The sequence below is a fragment of the Vanellus vanellus genome (assembly GCF_965231255.1).
Source record: "Vanellus vanellus genome assembly, chromosome: 8".
NCBI lineage: Eukaryota > Metazoa > Chordata > Aves > Charadriiformes > Charadriidae > Vanellus > Vanellus vanellus.
The window spans coordinates 27,335,929-27,353,250 of record NC_138913.1 but is presented as its reverse complement, the minus strand read 5'-3'; the positions used below and the strand labels follow the sequence as shown (position 1 = coordinate 27,353,250).

At 43.1% G+C, this 17,322-nt stretch overlaps 1 protein-coding gene across 1 annotated transcript in view; it reads left to right on the top strand.

Annotated features, from left to right (window-relative positions):
• The window catches only part of NEU2 (neuraminidase 2), a gene marked incomplete at its 5' end in the record, with an annotated part of 39,398 nt that extends 23,065 nt beyond the window's left edge, over nucleotides 1-16,333 (top strand). Inside the window, 2 exon segments of the mRNA XM_082487407.1 lie at nucleotides 13,341-13,545; nucleotides 15,324-16,333. Coding sequence (XP_082343533.1) covers nucleotides 13,341-13,545; nucleotides 15,324-16,262 — 1,144 coding nt within the window. The 3' untranslated portion in view covers nucleotides 16,263-16,333.
• Between the last annotated feature and the right edge of the window lie 989 nt (nucleotides 16,334-17,322).

The following is a 17,322-nucleotide window of genomic DNA, read 5'->3' as shown; positions in this document are numbered from 1 at the left end:
TTGTTCATCAAACCGCTTAAGCGCTTGTGCTTGAGCTTTTATTGTGCTTGAGATAACCTACTGTCCAGACAGTCCTTGAGCGACTGGTTGGATCAGCAAATGATCTTCTGTTACTTATTACAATCCTTCCCCTCTTTTTCTTTTATTTACAAGAAATTTGCTGATCAAACCTGGACAGTACTTCACAAGCTGCATTTAACTCAGAGTTTTCATCTGGTATAATCTTCATTTCTAGTTTTGATTGCTTTATTACCATTAGTTGCACTGTTTTTAACTTGTTCTTAACAAAAGCTACAAATTTGTTAACAATAACAAGGCCCGAAGGTTAAAATTAACCACAGTATTATGAGGGGCCCCGCCAGGGTGGAAATTAAGGTAGTTAACTATGGTGCCAATTGAAGGGTTGGTGTTCATTTTTTTTTTTTTTGAGGCCGTGGTAGTGAAAGGATACCAGCTTTCATTTCCCCACTGTTTAATACCTCTCTGCCTGTCCTCGTCTACTCTCTTGCAGAGAGCAACGGGATATCAATATCTTCTCGGCAGCAGCAGGTAGTCTTCAGGGGAATTTTCTGGCTTTTCTTTTACCACGCCTTTCTCACTTTAGTAACTCTGCTGTTAATTTATCAATAATTCTTAAATATATTTCCACCTGTTTTGTTGCTGGACCTGTTTCCAGAGGAATCTTACAGCACACTGTCTTAAGGCTCAATACCAGTTCATTTCATATACCTCCTAGGGTTCAGATATTGATAGTTCTCATCCCCAAAATAATTTACAGATTTTTGCTTGACTTTCTGATTCTTGATATGTCAGATTTTTGCGACAATTCATACAGCAAGATTGCATGTTAAACGAGACACATGACCACTTCTTACCAAACTTTGCACACTTGCAAACAACGTAACATAGGTATCCAGAAGTATGGTGCTTTATACATGGTTAAACTATCCGTTACTTCTCTTCTGGAAAAGTGCATTTACCAGTCTTGTTCCTTAATCTTACTCAAAGGTCTCTCAGTTCCGACATCATAGTCCACCTTTCTGGGAAGATAGGTCCTTTTATTCTGCTAGTGTGAGTCTATCCTTTCTCCGCTGTCCATACTGCTGTATCTGTGGTAAGTAAAACAACAAAAAGGTCCCTCCCAGCGGGGCGTTAATGATGTTTCTTTCCTGGTTTTGATCAACACCTGATCTCCAGGTTGGATTCAGTGTATGGAAATGTCCAAGGGAGGTCTCTTCTTTTAGTGAGTTCTAAAATATACTCCGTTAAGATTTCATCTTCGACTTTCAGGTGTTTTACTAATATTCTGAAATTGTAAGGCATCCCATACAACAATTTAAAGGGGGATATACCAGTATCTGTTCTTGGTTGAGTTCTAATATGTAGTAAGGCTAATGGCAAACATTTAACTCAATTCATTCTCGTCTCTACCTTTAGCTTGGTTAGATGTTTCTTTATCTCCTCATTCATTCTTTCTACTTTCCCAGAACTTTGAGGATACCAGGGAGTATGGTATTCCTATTTTGTCCCAAATAATTTAGTTGCTTTTTGATTATTTTGGAGGTAAAATGTGGGCCTCTCTTCCAAGAGAACTTTAATAACTGTTTTCGCCGTAGTTCTTACCACCGAGAAGGCTTCTACAAAGACGATCAACCAAGACTAATAGATACTGATATCTCTCAACCTTCGGTAATTCAGTAAAATCTACTTGTATTTTTTTTTTTTTTTTTTTTTTTTTCTTTTCAAATGGTCTTTTAGCCAATTCACGCCCTTCTTGTACTTTTTCTTTAAGTTGTCTTTTATTCACTTTGTGACAGGTTAAACATCTTTCTAAGATCCTTTTTGCTAAACCGTATATCTCGACACAGGCATAGTTAGTTTCAAATTGATCTACAAGGGCTTGAATTCCTCAATGGGTTCTGCTGTGTAATTTGTTAAGTATGCCCCGGGCTAATTCTTTTGGTAGGATTTCCAAAGGTATGTACCACCTCAAAGGCATACTTGGAATCCATATAAATAGTCCCAATTTTATTTTCTAAAAGTTTTTGGTGCTTTCAACATAGCATATGATTCACAGGCTTTTGCAGACCCAGCCGTATTCAATGGCCCCGATTCTCTTATTCGAAAAGTGTACTTATCCATGATGGCATATCCCGATTTTTGTTTCCCTTCCACTACTCATGAGGAGCCGTCCACAAAGAATTTTTCTCTTTCATCTAATTCTTCTTTTTCTAAATCTTCTCTTATTTTGGTCTGTAGATTTATTAACTGGAGACAGTAGTCTTTCTTTGGGCTCTCCGTATAAAAATTGGGCCGGATTTTGAATGGAAGTCATTTCCATTTCTAATCTAGGGGAGTTAATCAGAATTTTCTCATACTTCGACAACCGACTGTCAGTAAGCCATTTATCATCTCGTTGTTGCAACACTCCCCGGATGTTATGGGGGGTATATACTTTCAGTTCACCTCCTAAGGTGACTTTTCCAACCTCCTTTATTAATAATGCGGTTGTCACTACCACTTGCAGGCAAGTGGTCCACCCCTGGCTTACAGGATCTAAGATTTTAGAATAATATCTTACAGGTTTTCTCTGCCCTGCCCATCCCTGGGTCAAATCCACATATGTTGTTCTATTATCCACATTGATGAAAATTTGAAAGGGTTTACGGATATCAGGTAAGTTGAGGACAGGTGCTTCTATCAATTTTCTTTTTATCTCTTCCCAATGCCTCTTTTCCTCAGAGGTCTACTTTACTAGTTCATTTTTAGTTAATTTCATTCATATAAATATTTTACTTTATTACTATAATCTTTTATCCATTGTCGACAGTACTCTAACAATTCTAATTGTCTTGTTTGCCTTTTATTAGTAGGTATTGTTAGAGGCAAGATTCCCTTTACTCTTTTGGGATTTAATTTCTAATGCCCCTTTGTAAGCCAGTGCTCTAGATATTTTACTACTACTTCTGTAAACTGTAATTTAGATCTTGAAACTTTTAGTCTTTGGAGACTTAGAAAATTTAGCAACTTAATGTTTTCAGTTCTAACATCTTCTTGAGTTTTTCCAGCAATTAGTAAATTATCTACATATTGTATCAGAATCAACTCGTGATTTAATTTATAGGATTCTAATAATTGCTCTAAAGCTTGTCCAAACATATTTGGGGATTCTGTAAACCCCTGGGGCAAGACGGTCCACCGTAATTGTTGTTTTCTATGTGTTTTGGGATTTTCCCATTTGAAGGCGAAATAATCCCTGCAATCTTCCTCTAAGGAGGAGGCCCAAAAGGCATCTTTTAAATTTATGACACTATACCATTTGTAATCTGGGCTTAATTGATTAAGTATAGTGTTATACCAGACAATAGGACCCATCCGGCTGCTTTACGGGCAGGATGGGAGTATCGTGAGGAGACATACAGGGTTTTAAAAGTCTTTGGGTCAAAAATCTCTAGATTATTGGTTGCAACTCTTCTCTCCCTTCTCTGGAGATGGGATATTATTTTATCTTAATTGGTTGGTCTGGGTCTCTTATGGAGACTGTGATCGGTTTAATTTTTTTTATTTATTTTTTTTTTTTTTTTTTTTTTTTTTCACCGATCTTGGGCTATACTAGGTTTCTGGATTAATTGTGGCTTCATGTTCTGCAGTTAATAAGCATAATTTTACTTTTAGTTTCTCCTGATCTACTCTCAAATTAATTCCTAATTTTACTATCAGGTCTCATCTCAAAAAGTTATATTCAGCTTCTGGAACTAATAAAAATGTTCTCACTCCATATTTATTTGGAGTTTCTATTGTTACACTTTTTATCAGGGGCACTTTAAAAGTTTTCCTCTTTGCACCAATTACTCGGAGTTTTTCCTTTGATTCAACACATCCAGATGGTAACCTTTGGACGGTTGATCTTTTGGCGCCCAAGTTCACAAGGAACTCGGACACTTCGTGTTGGGGACTCAATTTTAACTTCATTTAGGGCTCGGTGACTTTACGAGTCCCCAGTAAATAGAAACTTTGACCCCTCTAATCTTCATTAAAATCTTTTTGTCTTATATTCCTTTTCAACAATGTTTTTATAAATGTCGGGGGGGTTATCTTTCCTTTGATATTCACTAAGAGTTTTATTTATATTCTGTCTTTGAGGAACAGATTCTTTAATTTCTTGATCAACTCTGGTGCGCAGATCCACCATATGAGTTTTATGTTCAGTGTCTTGATTAGTCCAGTTTGGCCGCTGTAGTAGCCATTTAATGTCTGCGCCTGGACTATGTCGATGTTCACTCTCCTCTATTATAAAAATTCTTTTTTGCTTAGGGCGAACACACAAACTCTGCACCTCACTCACTCAAACACTCACTCAGTCATATAAAAGAGCCTATTACACTTCTCACTCACACCAAAAGATTTTCTAATTAAAACAATAGCTAGTTACGTGTAACTTAAATCTTAAACTATTTGCCGTTTGCCACTAATCTGCACCAAGATAGTCAGACTGTTACCACTAATCTGCACCAAGATAGTCAGACTGATCACAAATCTAAATTGGCCAATATAAACATTTTCTTATTTGTTTCTTTCTCTCCATATTTCCATACAATAGTGAATCAATTTCACTTTGTCCTTACCCCGCCTAGAAGGGGTAATCATCCTAATATTTGATCATTAAACTCAACGGACTGTCTGGTGGTATTTGGGGAAGTCTCACATGAGGTCCCAATCCACCCATGGGATCAGAGGGCTTGCTCTTCCTCTGTCCCATCTTCCGGAGTGCCTTCTTACACACACACACACGCTCCCCCTATTCGTGGCCCAGTCCCTCGCGGGAGATGGGAACCGCACTACTAAGGGGTCCGCACTCGCTTCATCCGGTGGACTACTAAGTCCGGTGGACGTCTCACATTATCACACTCCGGGATACCCAACCCCAACCGAACGGATAACCGGCCTATACTCACGCGTTCCTGCGTCTTCGTTCGGGGCTTCGTGCACAAAGATTACAGGGTTTGCCGGCTTTCTTTTGCTTGTTGCCGAATTTAGGGTTCGTCGGTAGAGGATGTGATGCGATAGCACCCAGCCAGGGCCGCTGAATTTCAGCGGGGCGCCTCCCCGTATGGGGCTTCTCACCAGATTGCCTCTATCCGAGTCACGGCACCAAAATTGTTATAAGTTGATCCCACAAATTGATGCGAGACAGAGTCAATTAAAATTTGGAATATTTATTTAGCAAGCGGCAGCAAGCAAAACAGCGCTGGGCGGCCCGGGAGTCTCACTCCGCCGACGGCTCGCGCCCGGTTCCCGAAAGTCCCTGGTTTTATACTCTTCTTTTTCCGGTAGAGAGGTACTCTGCATCTGCACGACACGACTTGTTGCTAGGGGGTCGTTTTCTGCTTTCCTTTTCCTCCTGGTTGTCGCAGGGATGAAAGATTCATGTCTTCCTCACATCATGTACTCTTCGTCTTCATGAGCCCCCCTCCCCTCCTCCAAGTCTTTTTCACATCCTACTTTGTTTGCATAACCTGACCTTTGCAGTTTTAGCCTTGCCCGCTCACAGGATGCTGGCTATCTTGCAACAGCAGGTTCAGCAATTGCCTTTTTGTAAAACAATGTGACAATGCGAGTTTCTAGGTTTGGTGAACAAACAGCGCTGAGCTTATCACACTGCACAGGCCCTGGGGCTCAGCGGGGTTAACCTCACAACAGGACTAGGACTACGTTCTTCATTTTGGGAGTAGTTTTAGCCATCTTAGGCTGTTACCCCTGGCACAGCCATGTCTGATACCTGCCCTGGGGCGTGGGTTGGCAGCAGGGCACCCCAGCTGGCTGCAGAAGAAGGTGGGAGCCTTGCGTGGGGAGGAAGGGAGGGTAAGGGCAGGTAGGGAAGGGGAGCTGGGTGACGGGAGGTGGCCAGAGGCACAGCTGCAATGCCACCTGCGTGCTGCCAACATAGAGCAGGGAACCATTGCCACCATAGGAAGCCACATTTGGGACTTCACACTCTAAGAAGAGATGGACAACCAGTTTTAAGCTGCAGCTGGGCAGGGTGATTTCTATTAAACGTAGAACATTTATTGGTTGTCTGGCTGCAGAAGCAAAGTGTGTGACTCAGAACATCACCTGAGTAACAGCGCTGTTAGCCAGGGAGCAGAAAAAAGGTGAAGAAATCCACAAAGCAATCGTTCACGTCTGGCTTTCTGGCAGACTGCACCTTAGCAGCCTCTTCAGTGTCGCTCTTCCTTCCTTAATTGCTTCTGTTTTCTTGACTCTGGATTTTCTCCAGGAGTCACTGTTAAAAGCTATTATCTGGTGGATATCGATGTCATTGTCTCTGGAGGGACTTTTCCTCACATTGACTGTTGTTTGGTTCCAGGTAAAGCAGCGAGATACAAATGCCCTCAGGCTTCTCTTATGCGCCTCAGTTAAGGCAATGCTTTACTTGCCCAGTTAGGTGAGGTTCGTAAACACGGGGTGTGGTTTTACAATACAGCTAATGTGATCTAATGGCCAGCTGCCAGTCAGAGAAGTGAGTCTGCTCCTCCTGTCAACAGCTTCGTGCTCCTACTCCCTCTCCTACTGCAGATCTTGCTGCTTGTCTGACTTTTGCTGACGCAGTCCAGGACAGTGACCTAGCAGAAACTGTTCACTTTTTTTTTTTTTTTTTTTTTTTTGTGTGTGTGTGGATTAGTTTTCTGCCAGACTGACGTCCTCTGATGGCTCGCCAAGGTAAGATGAGCATCAGTGCTGGCACAAGAAGGGATACAGGGTTGCTCAAGAGAGAGGAAAGATAGTAATACAGAAGCATTCCATTAATTTGGTTGATTGGTTGTAAATCCACACCTTTGCAACTCCCTATTTGGCTTGCACAGATCAACCACAGCTGCCATCAAATGAGGAGACTTTTCTTCCTCCTTTTTCATTACTAGCAAGATCTGTTTGCAGGATTGTTATTTGCATTTTTTCAGATCACTTCAAAGACAAGAAGCATTAATGGCAGCAATAGAAGCACAGTAGAGAAGAGGGGAAAGCGGGAGGAACAGCAAGGAATGGCATAGGAGAAGTAATCTCTCACAGCAGCAGCACAACATTAGATCAGTAGCACAAGTTGGTTGTAAAATCATTTGCTTGGGTACTCCCAGCAGCCGCAGGTGCTGCTTCTAAGTCAGCCAGGGCACAGCTGGGAGAAGGCTGATGCCATCCTCTTCTTCCTCAACTGGGACCCTAGACTCATACTCGCCTCTGTTCCTCTGTCTGACTCTCCCCACTAGCTCGTTGACTGCAGCTGCTGGGATGATTTGGCCCTGGTAACACCTCCACAGAGGCTGCTGAGAGCTGAATCTGCATGCACCAGCATGTTATTCCCATAGCACTGCCTGGTGATTCCTGTGTTAACCCATTTTTTCATCCAGACACATCAACAGCACGCTGATGGATGGGAGGTAGGTGGAGCCAGCAGAAGAACATGTCAGATTATCCCAGCACTATCACCTGCTGGCTATAACCATTTTCTGGGTTCTTTTGGCAAACTTTCCCAGAGCTCAGGAGCACTCTGAGAGGAAGCTCTGGAAGTCTGTGTGGTGGGACCAGAGGAACTTTCCTCCCAAGGAAATATCTTATCCCAAGGGGATAAGAGGACCAAGAAATAAGACAGCAGGGTGAACTGTACAACCATTAGAAACAACAGCTGTTCCACAGCGCTGTCAATCCATGCAGGTAGAAATATGCTGTTTAATTACTATGATAATTTAAAAGTCTTTTCCTAGCACTTGTCCAGCTCATATGGAACCTCCCCTTATATGCAAAACAGGTTTGCTATTTAAATGTCAGCTTGTGTATACATACCAGCTGCTAGCTTTTCTTGGGGATCTGAGGCAGTTGATGTTGCTGCCAATATAAGTAATTTTGCAGGTTGGAGAGTAGTTGGTAAAAGTGTGGTAAGCCTCCCTTTTATCTAATCCAATAGGAGTGCTTTTTGGTTTGTTGGTTTGTTTTGTTGTTTTTTTCTTTTTTTTTTCCTTTGACGTGACTTCCAGGAGACACGGAGTGAAAAAGGTATTTCTTTTTCCTATTTTTTTTCCTTTCTTTTTTTTCTTTAAAAAAAAAAAAAACCCACAACTTTTTCATAACAGTGGCTATTGCTAGGAACTAAAAAGGTAAATACAACATTTTGTAGGTTCAAGTAGGAGTGCAGTTTGTGTATTCCTCCACCAAACATACGCTAAGAAAAATACTGCTGTTTCATGTAATTCCTCTCTAGTGCTAAGAAAACCTGCACTTTAAGGCATGGGAGCTACTGCCAGGCTGAACCACGACATTTTAAAAGCAGAACTTGATTGATTGTTTAGGAAAGCATGTATTGGGGAGGATGAAAATCCCCTTTTAAGTGTGGTATGAAGTTCCTACCACAAGAAAAACTTTCTGTTTCTATTGTGGTTAAAAAGTTTAATCCAATTGGCTGCTGGATTAAAGTAATTCCAGTTTTGCGCATTTTCAGTTTTGAATTCTGAATGTTTTAGTTTGTTTGAAGTTTATTCTTTGACAGGTTTCGCTGATAACTCTCCTTTCCAACTTTGCATTATTTGACTAAATAAATGGGTGCTGCCTGGCTCATTAAGAAATCCTATAGCCTAGATTTAGTGTAGGATCTGGGCTAGGAGCATAAGAAGGCTGGAGATGGAGCGCTCTGATGCTGGGCTTTGGCAGAAATAGGCAGCGTCATGCTGTTTAGCTAGGAGGAAAGGCTTGCACGTAGGTACACACTGTGTAGCAAGTATTCTAGAAGCAAACGGTCTCCTATTTCTTAGCCCTATACAGCTGGAACGTGGCTACTCCTGCCCCCCTTCTATGGAATATCCCAATGGAAATGTCTTATTTTCTTTAAGTGAAACAAGAAATATATTTCAGCATAGCACTTAGTTGACTTTTATAAGTTTGGAAAACACTCTAAGTCCAGGTCTGATGTTGGGTAGAAAACAACTGGACCTGGATTCTTGTGCTTGCCTTGAAAAGCAGAATTTTAGTTGGGTTTTGCACTTGACTTTCCCAGGTCTTTTTGTTTGTGTTTTCCCCCCCTAAACCTCCCTGAATGGGTTGGTTTGGTTTTTTGGGATTTATCTGAATTCCTTCAAGAGCAAGCTGCCTCCTGCACAAAGTGCAGAGAACTCTGACAGGGACCAAGGGATAAAGTACAGCATATTACCTCATTTCTGCTGATTTGTTTTTAAAGGCATACTGTCATTTCAGCTTGGATCTGAACACGTTAAGGACAGGTTTTTACAGAAGCTGAGGCCAGTGGAAATGTTATCCGTTTTAGTCACTTTTCTTGGAGAGGGTTAAAGCAAATAAACATGCAAGGGTTCATCCTGCTATATGGACAAGTCCATGTGAGCTGCCTTGAAGGACAGAAGTGGAAGGAACAAGTATCCTCTCCTGGTGCCTTCTGGCACCTATCCCTTACTGCAACTTGGGCTCCTTCCAGGCATCAGATCCATCATAGATTCATTTGTTGACAACTGTTATTTCTTTTGACTCTTCTGGTGTGCTGGAAACAGTCTCTGCTTTGGAAATCATTACAGCTGTATAACTTGCAAACTATGAGTAATGGTTTCCTCTGATTTACCCTCACCCCCTCCCTCCCCTTATGTGTTTCCATTGTGACCGTCTTTCTCCTTGTCTGCCCAGTTCTGCCTGGAGGTGAGGTACTGGATATCAGTGCAGCAGCTTCCCTGGTGCCTCGGAGAGGAATTGCAGGTAAACATCAGTCTCTCTGAACAGGGCCCTTTGCAAGGATAAGTCTGGGAAATAAATGCAAAACTCCAGTAAATACCAAAATGCAGAAGGGAATACTGGCTTAATGGCTACGTGATAAATTTCTCTTCTCCTCACTACCATCTCTGTCATCTGGAAAGGGGTTACCAGCTACCTCTTTTTCTCCTAGGAAAAAATTGCCACATCAACTCCACTTCCCCTTTCTCACCCCTTTAACTCACAAAACTACAGCTAACTTTTCTCTCCCAGGTGACTGAATTGATGCAGGTCTGAGCAACTGTTGTCGGTTTGTGTACAGCTCTCCAGTCTCCTGCTTGTATTTCAGGCCTTTGAGTTCCCAGAAGTTTGTCTTTTTTCCTGTTGTAGCTCTTGGTCTTTCAAAAGATACTGTCACGGTCTACAAACTTTGTCTTGCTAATGTCCTTAGATCATGCTGGCTGCAACACTGCCACCACCTTCTTCCCTGCAGGCCAGCCAGTGCTGTTTCAGTAGGATTTGGGAATAAAGCATCATGGACATATGCACCCCTTGGCAATTTAATCTCAGAGGGACTGGCATGTATGATTTGAATTCCTGCAGTGCTAGAGTATGAGCTTTTGAACACTCTTCATGTAGCTGTTCTGTTGATGATTTGTTGTCCTGTCAATGATTTGCTAATTTTACTTGTCTTTTATTCATGAGGGTGTAGCTAGTGGTTTTGCCCTTGAAAATGGGTAGAGATCAAGAGAAAAATCAATTCCTTTCAATTGGCTGGGGAAGTAACTAAAGCAGCGCTATTTTTTTTTATATATATATATATAAAGATCTTTAAGCTTATTTAAAGATTCTGCATTTTCGATTCTGTGTGAAACTCAAACTGTGGTGACTCAATCTCTGCTTGAGGATCCACGAGGGACAAGGTAGAAGCAGCTGAATATTGACTTTAAGTGTGTTTAAAAAAGGATTGAAGAGTTTCTCTGCAGATGGATACATAGTGTGTATGTGTATATATATGCAAACAGACATAATATCCACACTGTGTGTAGGGAGTATATATACAAATGTGTGTATTTGTGTATACACACATACTCACACATATCCCTGTTTAGTCTCTGAATAGATGGAAGAATCACTTGGTTCTAGTATTTTCCTTTATTATAGTTGCGGGTGCTGTGTCCAGGAACCTTGGGCTTGTTTCTATGGCAGCTATTCCCAGCCTTTTAACATCCCACCTTCCCTCAATCCCCATGTGGCAATGAGAGGAAAAGAAGAGCGCTGTGACACCCACACTGAGCATCTGACAAAGGGGCTTAGAGCATGGGCAGAGATGTCCACGGATGACAGCCTCATACAGGAGGGACTCGGGTGCAGTAGGCTGCAGTACAGTCTCCTGTGGTACTGATCTCTTGGTTTTGCATCAGGGGCTTCGTGGGGCAGCCCAGATCTCTCTCTCTCTCCCTTTCTTTTCTTTCCTTTTCGCTTTTGTTTGTTTGGTTTGGTTGGGGTTTGGTTTGGTTTGTTTTTGGCCTCCTCCTTGCCCTGCCCTAGAGCAGGATTGCAATATCAGAATGGCATCATGAGCAGGAATTCTAGGGAACCTGTGCTGCGCTAGGCAGGCTGACTAATCCCCCTTTAAATAATCTCCCTTTAAATAGTCTGGAAGCATTCTAGTGAGCTTCTGTTTCAGGAGCTATGAGAACACAGCCACGACTGTGGTCTGTATAAATAGCCAGATCCATGCTGGTAAGTAGTGAACAGCACAGTTACTTGTTCTAGGAAGGTCTTCCTATTTTCTTTGTGTTGTTGCATGGGTAGCTGAGATCAAATTCTGGTAACATTTCTGTACAGTAGCAGTTCTGTTGCCTTTTCCCAGGTTGCTGTATTGTCAGTGACAGTGAGGAGCAAGCAGCTACTCTTTGGCAATAGACTTGTGTCTCCAGTGGCTTTGCATCTGAGTGGCAATGGGGCTGTGACTTGCTGGGGTCTGTACAGCTGGCTTTAACTAAAATAGTGCAGTTCAGACCCTTTTGATCGGACCCTGTGGGTTCAAAAATCTCGCTGATATTTATAGCATCTGGAAGGTGAAAGCAAGGAATATTTGAATACTTGCTGCCTAGCTATGGGTCCGGATAGAGCATAATGTCATGGTGCTGTCTGAGGAGGATTAACTTAGCTTATCTGTGCTGTCCTAACTCAGTAATCAGCACTGAGAGAGGGGAAAAAAAAATGTTAGATGAGTCTATGTTAGTTATGCTAGCTAATATATCCTTTCTCTTGTGATATGGAAGAGTGGAAACTATTCTCCAGGTAGGTACTTGCACTCTGCAGCTGCATAAGCAATCTTCAGTTTGCCCCCATCTGGTCCTGAATTATCAAGACAGTCTTCAAAAACATAAGGATCTGATACATGGCCAATAGCCACTCTAGCGCTTTCCAAGATTTAGGTAAATAGGAGAATCCTCAACCAAGAGCGCAGCGAGTCTTGCCTCAGCTGAGGTAGGAGGCATTTGAATTTCTTACTCATAGTGTATTGTCATCTTCTCCCTGCCATTCCTACCCACTCAATGCGTCAGAGATCTAAGGCTTGATTTTTATTTTTTTTATTTATTCCCCCCCCTCCCTTGCTGAATATCCCAGAGGATATTCAGGCCTTCAGTTTCTGGTGCATCATGTCAGAGATCCTTTTTCTTTCTTCCCCCCCCCCCCCCCCCAACCCCCCACCCCTTTTGCTCAGACATAATTCCCTGAGCCAGTGGGTTTTTACCAGGCTAAATGAGTTCACAGGAGAGGCTTGGTGCAAGAGGACAGAGGGTTGAGTGGGTCTGAGGAGAGGAAGAGAGACTATGTGGGGGCATAGCACAGACCAGTTAAGTAGAGACAGCTTCCCTAAATGCCCCTTCATGTTTGCCTTCTTAATATGGCTTTTAAGTCACTGTACAGATGACAAGATTTTTGACTGGCCAGAAGTCCCACCCGATGTGGTGGGACACAATTCAGACTGTTCTTTAATCTTATGCGGGGAGGGATGTTCTCTTTCTTTCTCTTTTTGTGCTCAGTGCTTACTATCCTCAAACAGGGGCACAGCTGGGGTCAGGGATTGCTTCAGTGTGTTGTTTATGTGGGATTTTAAGTCATATTTGGCAAAGCAGAAGTTCTGTGCTGGGTTTTTGAAATGCCATCACCAAAGACAGTAATGGTCCTCTGAGGGAAAATACTATAATGTTTGATTATCAACAGTCTTCTGAATTACAAAGCAAACCCACAAAAATCCCAGCCTGCGAATTTAATTAAAAAGAAAAAACAAACCACAGACAGCTTTTTCATTAATTGTATTTAGTGTACTTACCTTACATCACTCCAGTAAGATCAACCAGGCTGTTCCTGGGCTAAGTCTGGTCTGTGTTGCTAGCAGGCAACATGTAGGTTCTCTTTGGAAAAGCACAAGAAAAAGACAAAGCTGAAAGGAGCAGAAATTATGTTTCAGTGAAGGACAGGTCCCACTATGTGGGGAGGGCAAAAAGCCGTGGAATCTGCCCCGTCATGTTTTTCTGGGCTAAGGGTGGGTCAAAATGCAATGCATTTTGTCTTCTTCTCCCTAGCACAATGGCTTCGTTTCCTGTCTTGAAGCAAGAGACGTTGTTCCAGAATGGTACCTGGAGCTATCGAATTCCAGCCCTGCTCTACCTGCCGCGTTTCAGCATCATCCTGGCATTCGCTGAGGAACGTGAGGATCTGGTAGATGAACATGCCAAGCTAATAGCGATGCGCAGAGGCATATATGACCCAACTACACACCATGTTCAGGTACCAGTGTGGGGAGAAAACGGGGGAGACTGCCCACCTGTACTGCTCCCCTGTCCCCAAATGAATTGAATGTGGGGAGAGGGCAGCCGCTCCTTCTCCCCAGTTATAGGAGACATATCTGCTTATAAGTAACGTGTGTGTCATTATAACTGCTGGGATTCCACCCCATCACTGGGTAGCTGTTAAGAGAGACTAAAGCAGGCAGGTGCGGCAGATTTTCTGGGGATAGCGTTGACCTATCATCACAGAGCTGGGGAAGCAGAGAGATGGGACAAAGTTCTGTTGTGACAGCAAAGATGTGGAGGAGAGGCAGAAATGGGGAGTACCACAGGGAGGGGGAGCAGTGAATTAGCAATCAGTGACATTTTTTTTTTAATTCATCTTCTTAGGACTAATTTCAGGTTTAGAAAACAATTGAGAACAGCTAGTCTCCCCACGCAAAAGAGTGTCGTCTGGTTTGTCTGTGCCAGTGAATTGGCTACCTTATTAATCTACCAGTTATTATTAACAGTTATCTTGCTCGGTGACTGGGGGAGGTGGATACTCTATTTTTAATCTTTTTTTTTTTTTGCATTTGCAAATGAATTAATGTCTTTGGAAGAAAAAAAGTCAGTATATTTTTCTATTCCAATCCTTCGTTGGTGACTGGTTGTCTTAGATTATAGACTCTTAAGAGCTGGAGTCTGCCTAGCAGAAGCAGCCTCTGAGTTCACCTGCAGTGTCATACCAATCAGGTAACTTCTTGTGTAACCCCCCTGTAATTCAGTTAAGTAGGGCTCAGTTGGTCATAAACTTAGTAATTTGTGTTCACATGCCAGAGTTTCTTAAAATGGAAATGTTAAATATTCCAAAAAAGTTAATACTGGTTGAATAGACAGAGATAAGACATGACCAAAAAGGGTAATCAGCAAGTCAGGGTAGAAAAACTAATTAGTATAATCTTACTGGAAAATACTGCTTCTTTTACCAAACCAATAACACTATGTAGGAATAGTTTTCTAATTGCAATGTTAGTGTTAGAAATGTGATCGTGTTATGTACTATTCATTTAATGAAAGACAGGGCTTGGAGAGTAGTTATACCTGCTCTGTGACCTATTTTCTTTGTAGGAGAACTCAGGGTCCAAATTTCCACACCACATTGTGTAAAGCCATGCAATCAACTCTAGCAAGGTGCCTCAGTGAAGGCTGGGATGCACATCCACGCATGGATCAAAATGGAGGAATAGGAGTCTGAATGGAAAGGAATTTGTCAGCATCCAGGATACTTGAAAAGGGCTTAGTTATCTATCTGACTTCCTAAGAAGCACTGACACAGCACAATGTCTGTACCAGCACACCTTGACCACTGGGCACGTCTGTGTCTCTCATATATATATATGTGATATGTATATATGTCTCACACATATATATGTGTGTGTGTGTGTACTTGTGAGAATTTCTGAAAATTTAGCTACTGCAGTTTTTTAAACAGTGTCATCAGACACTAGCTGCATTGAGATACAGAGCTACCAGCTCCTTGGTGAGTAGTAATTAAAAAGGACATAACCCACCTGTTTGGTGAAGTGCATGTGCATTGTGTCATCCCAATAATTTTCACTTATGTTTGGCGATGCCAGTATAGTGTCTTCCCACTTCTTGCTCTATCTGCTAACTTGCTTCTTTTCTGTTTTTCTCATGCTCTTCTGTAGCTTTTATCCAGGCATCCTTACACTGTAACGTGGATCTCTTTGTAATGGTGTGTTTCATTCTTGTCTCCCTTCACACGGGCCCTGGCAGTGGAATAGCATGGAGACCATTGTCAGTGCGCAGCTGAAAGACCACCGATCTATGAACCCCTGTCCCGTTTACGATGAGGTCTCGGGGAAACTGATCCTGTTCTTCATAGCTGTCCCAGGAAAGATCTCTGAGCAGCATCAGCTCAGGACAAAGATCAACCTGGTACGTCTCTGCTACGTCTCTAGCATGGATCAAGGACGCACCTGGAGCACTGCCCAGGATGTCACCGATGGTACCATTAGCACAGAGTATAAGAACTGGGCCACTTTTGCAGTGGGGCCGGGTCATGGATTACAATTGCTCAACGAGGCCCGGAGCCTTGTGATTCCTGCCTATGCCTATCGTATTTTGGACCCTAAGCAACACCCCACCCCTCATGCCTTCTGCTTCATTAGCTCTGACCATGGGACAACGTGGGAGATGGGGAACTTTGTGGGGGAGGAGAGCGCGGTGGAGTGCCAGGTAGCGGAGGTGCACAGCTGTGGCAGGAAGGTCCTCTACTGCAATGCGAGGAGCAGCAGGGGAGCCAGAATCCAGGCTGTCAGCTACAACCATGGGGTGGACTTTGAGGGAGGCCAGCGGGTTGAAATGCTTGTAGAACCTCCCTCTGGATGTCATGGAAGTGTTACTGCCTTCCCACCTCCTCGTGATGCCAGGTGCCAAGATAGTTGGTTGCTCTACGCTCATCCTACAGACCCAAAGGGTCGAAGAGATTTAGGAATTTACCTCAACAAAAGCCCTTTAAATCCTGCACACTGGACAAAACCGAGTATCCTCTTCAAAGGCCTGTGTGCTTACTCGGATCTGCAGTACATGGGGGTTGGGCCAGATGGCTCACCGTTGTTCTCCTGCCTCTTTGAATATGGGACCCACCAACAATGTGAAGAGATGATCTTTGTAATGTTCACTTTGAAGCAAGCCTTTCCATTAGAGTGCTGAGTCTTGAGCCTTTCCATCAGCATCCCTCTGAAAACCACCTTTGCTGATGCTTCTTTTCACTGTCACTTCTCATTTTTTCAGCAAAAGGGTTTTTTGTACTCCTCCTGCACCCTTAGTTTGGCGTGGCTTGTGGCGTCTGTAGATTACAAGGTCTATTAAACATACTAAACCAGAACATGTGTTTGATTTTGTTTTCTGTTGCCTGTTCTCCCTTCTCGCCTTTCCATTTGGCTGCTATCTTAAACATCATGTGCTCAAAAGAAGCACGACCTTTGTATAGGGCCTCTTGACTTGAGGCCTCCGATAGACTTGATTAGGGACGTGCCCGCTGACAGTGTAGGGACTGCACAGGAACAGAGGGAAGCAATTTTATGCGGAGCGGTATTTAGCAAGTTGTGGAGAAATTGCGAGAGAGGACACTGAGCTTAATGCCTTATATCTGCAGTTACCTTCTTCAGAAAACTGCTTTGGCTCTGGTTAGGTGTGCTGCTTCTTGCACTCAGGATAGCACTCGCTGGCAACTCTAGCTTTCAGCTCTTGCTGCTTTTCTCATTTCAGCAAGGCCATGGGATGCCTTGCTCTTGGGATATTCCATGCTTACTTCTGCGGTGGATTTCGGGTTGCCTTGCTGTATTCCCAGGCCCCCCAGGGACTTCTGTCTAACTTAGCCTTCTCCTTACTTCCCATGCTGCTTATTTGCCCTTTTGCTTACACTGCATTGAGAAGCTGCAGTTTCTCACGTGTAAGAAAACCACAGCCTCGTGTGTTCTAGCTGTTCCCTCTCCCTGGGTGGTGACAGCAGGACCCATGCAGGACGCCAGGACCCCCCTCCGTCTTTGGGGACAGGGCAAGTGCCTGTATTGAAACTGCAGGATCAGGACAGGACTGCAGAGGGAGCTCCCAATTTATAGTCAGGAGGGGAAGTACTTGCTGGTCTTCTTAACACAAGTGCTAAGCTATGATCGACACAGCAACAGCTCTTATCGCTGACAACCCAATGTCTTGCAAGCATGGCTGTTATTATTACAGAGTATTATTGGCGTATGAGGCAGTGTGTCAA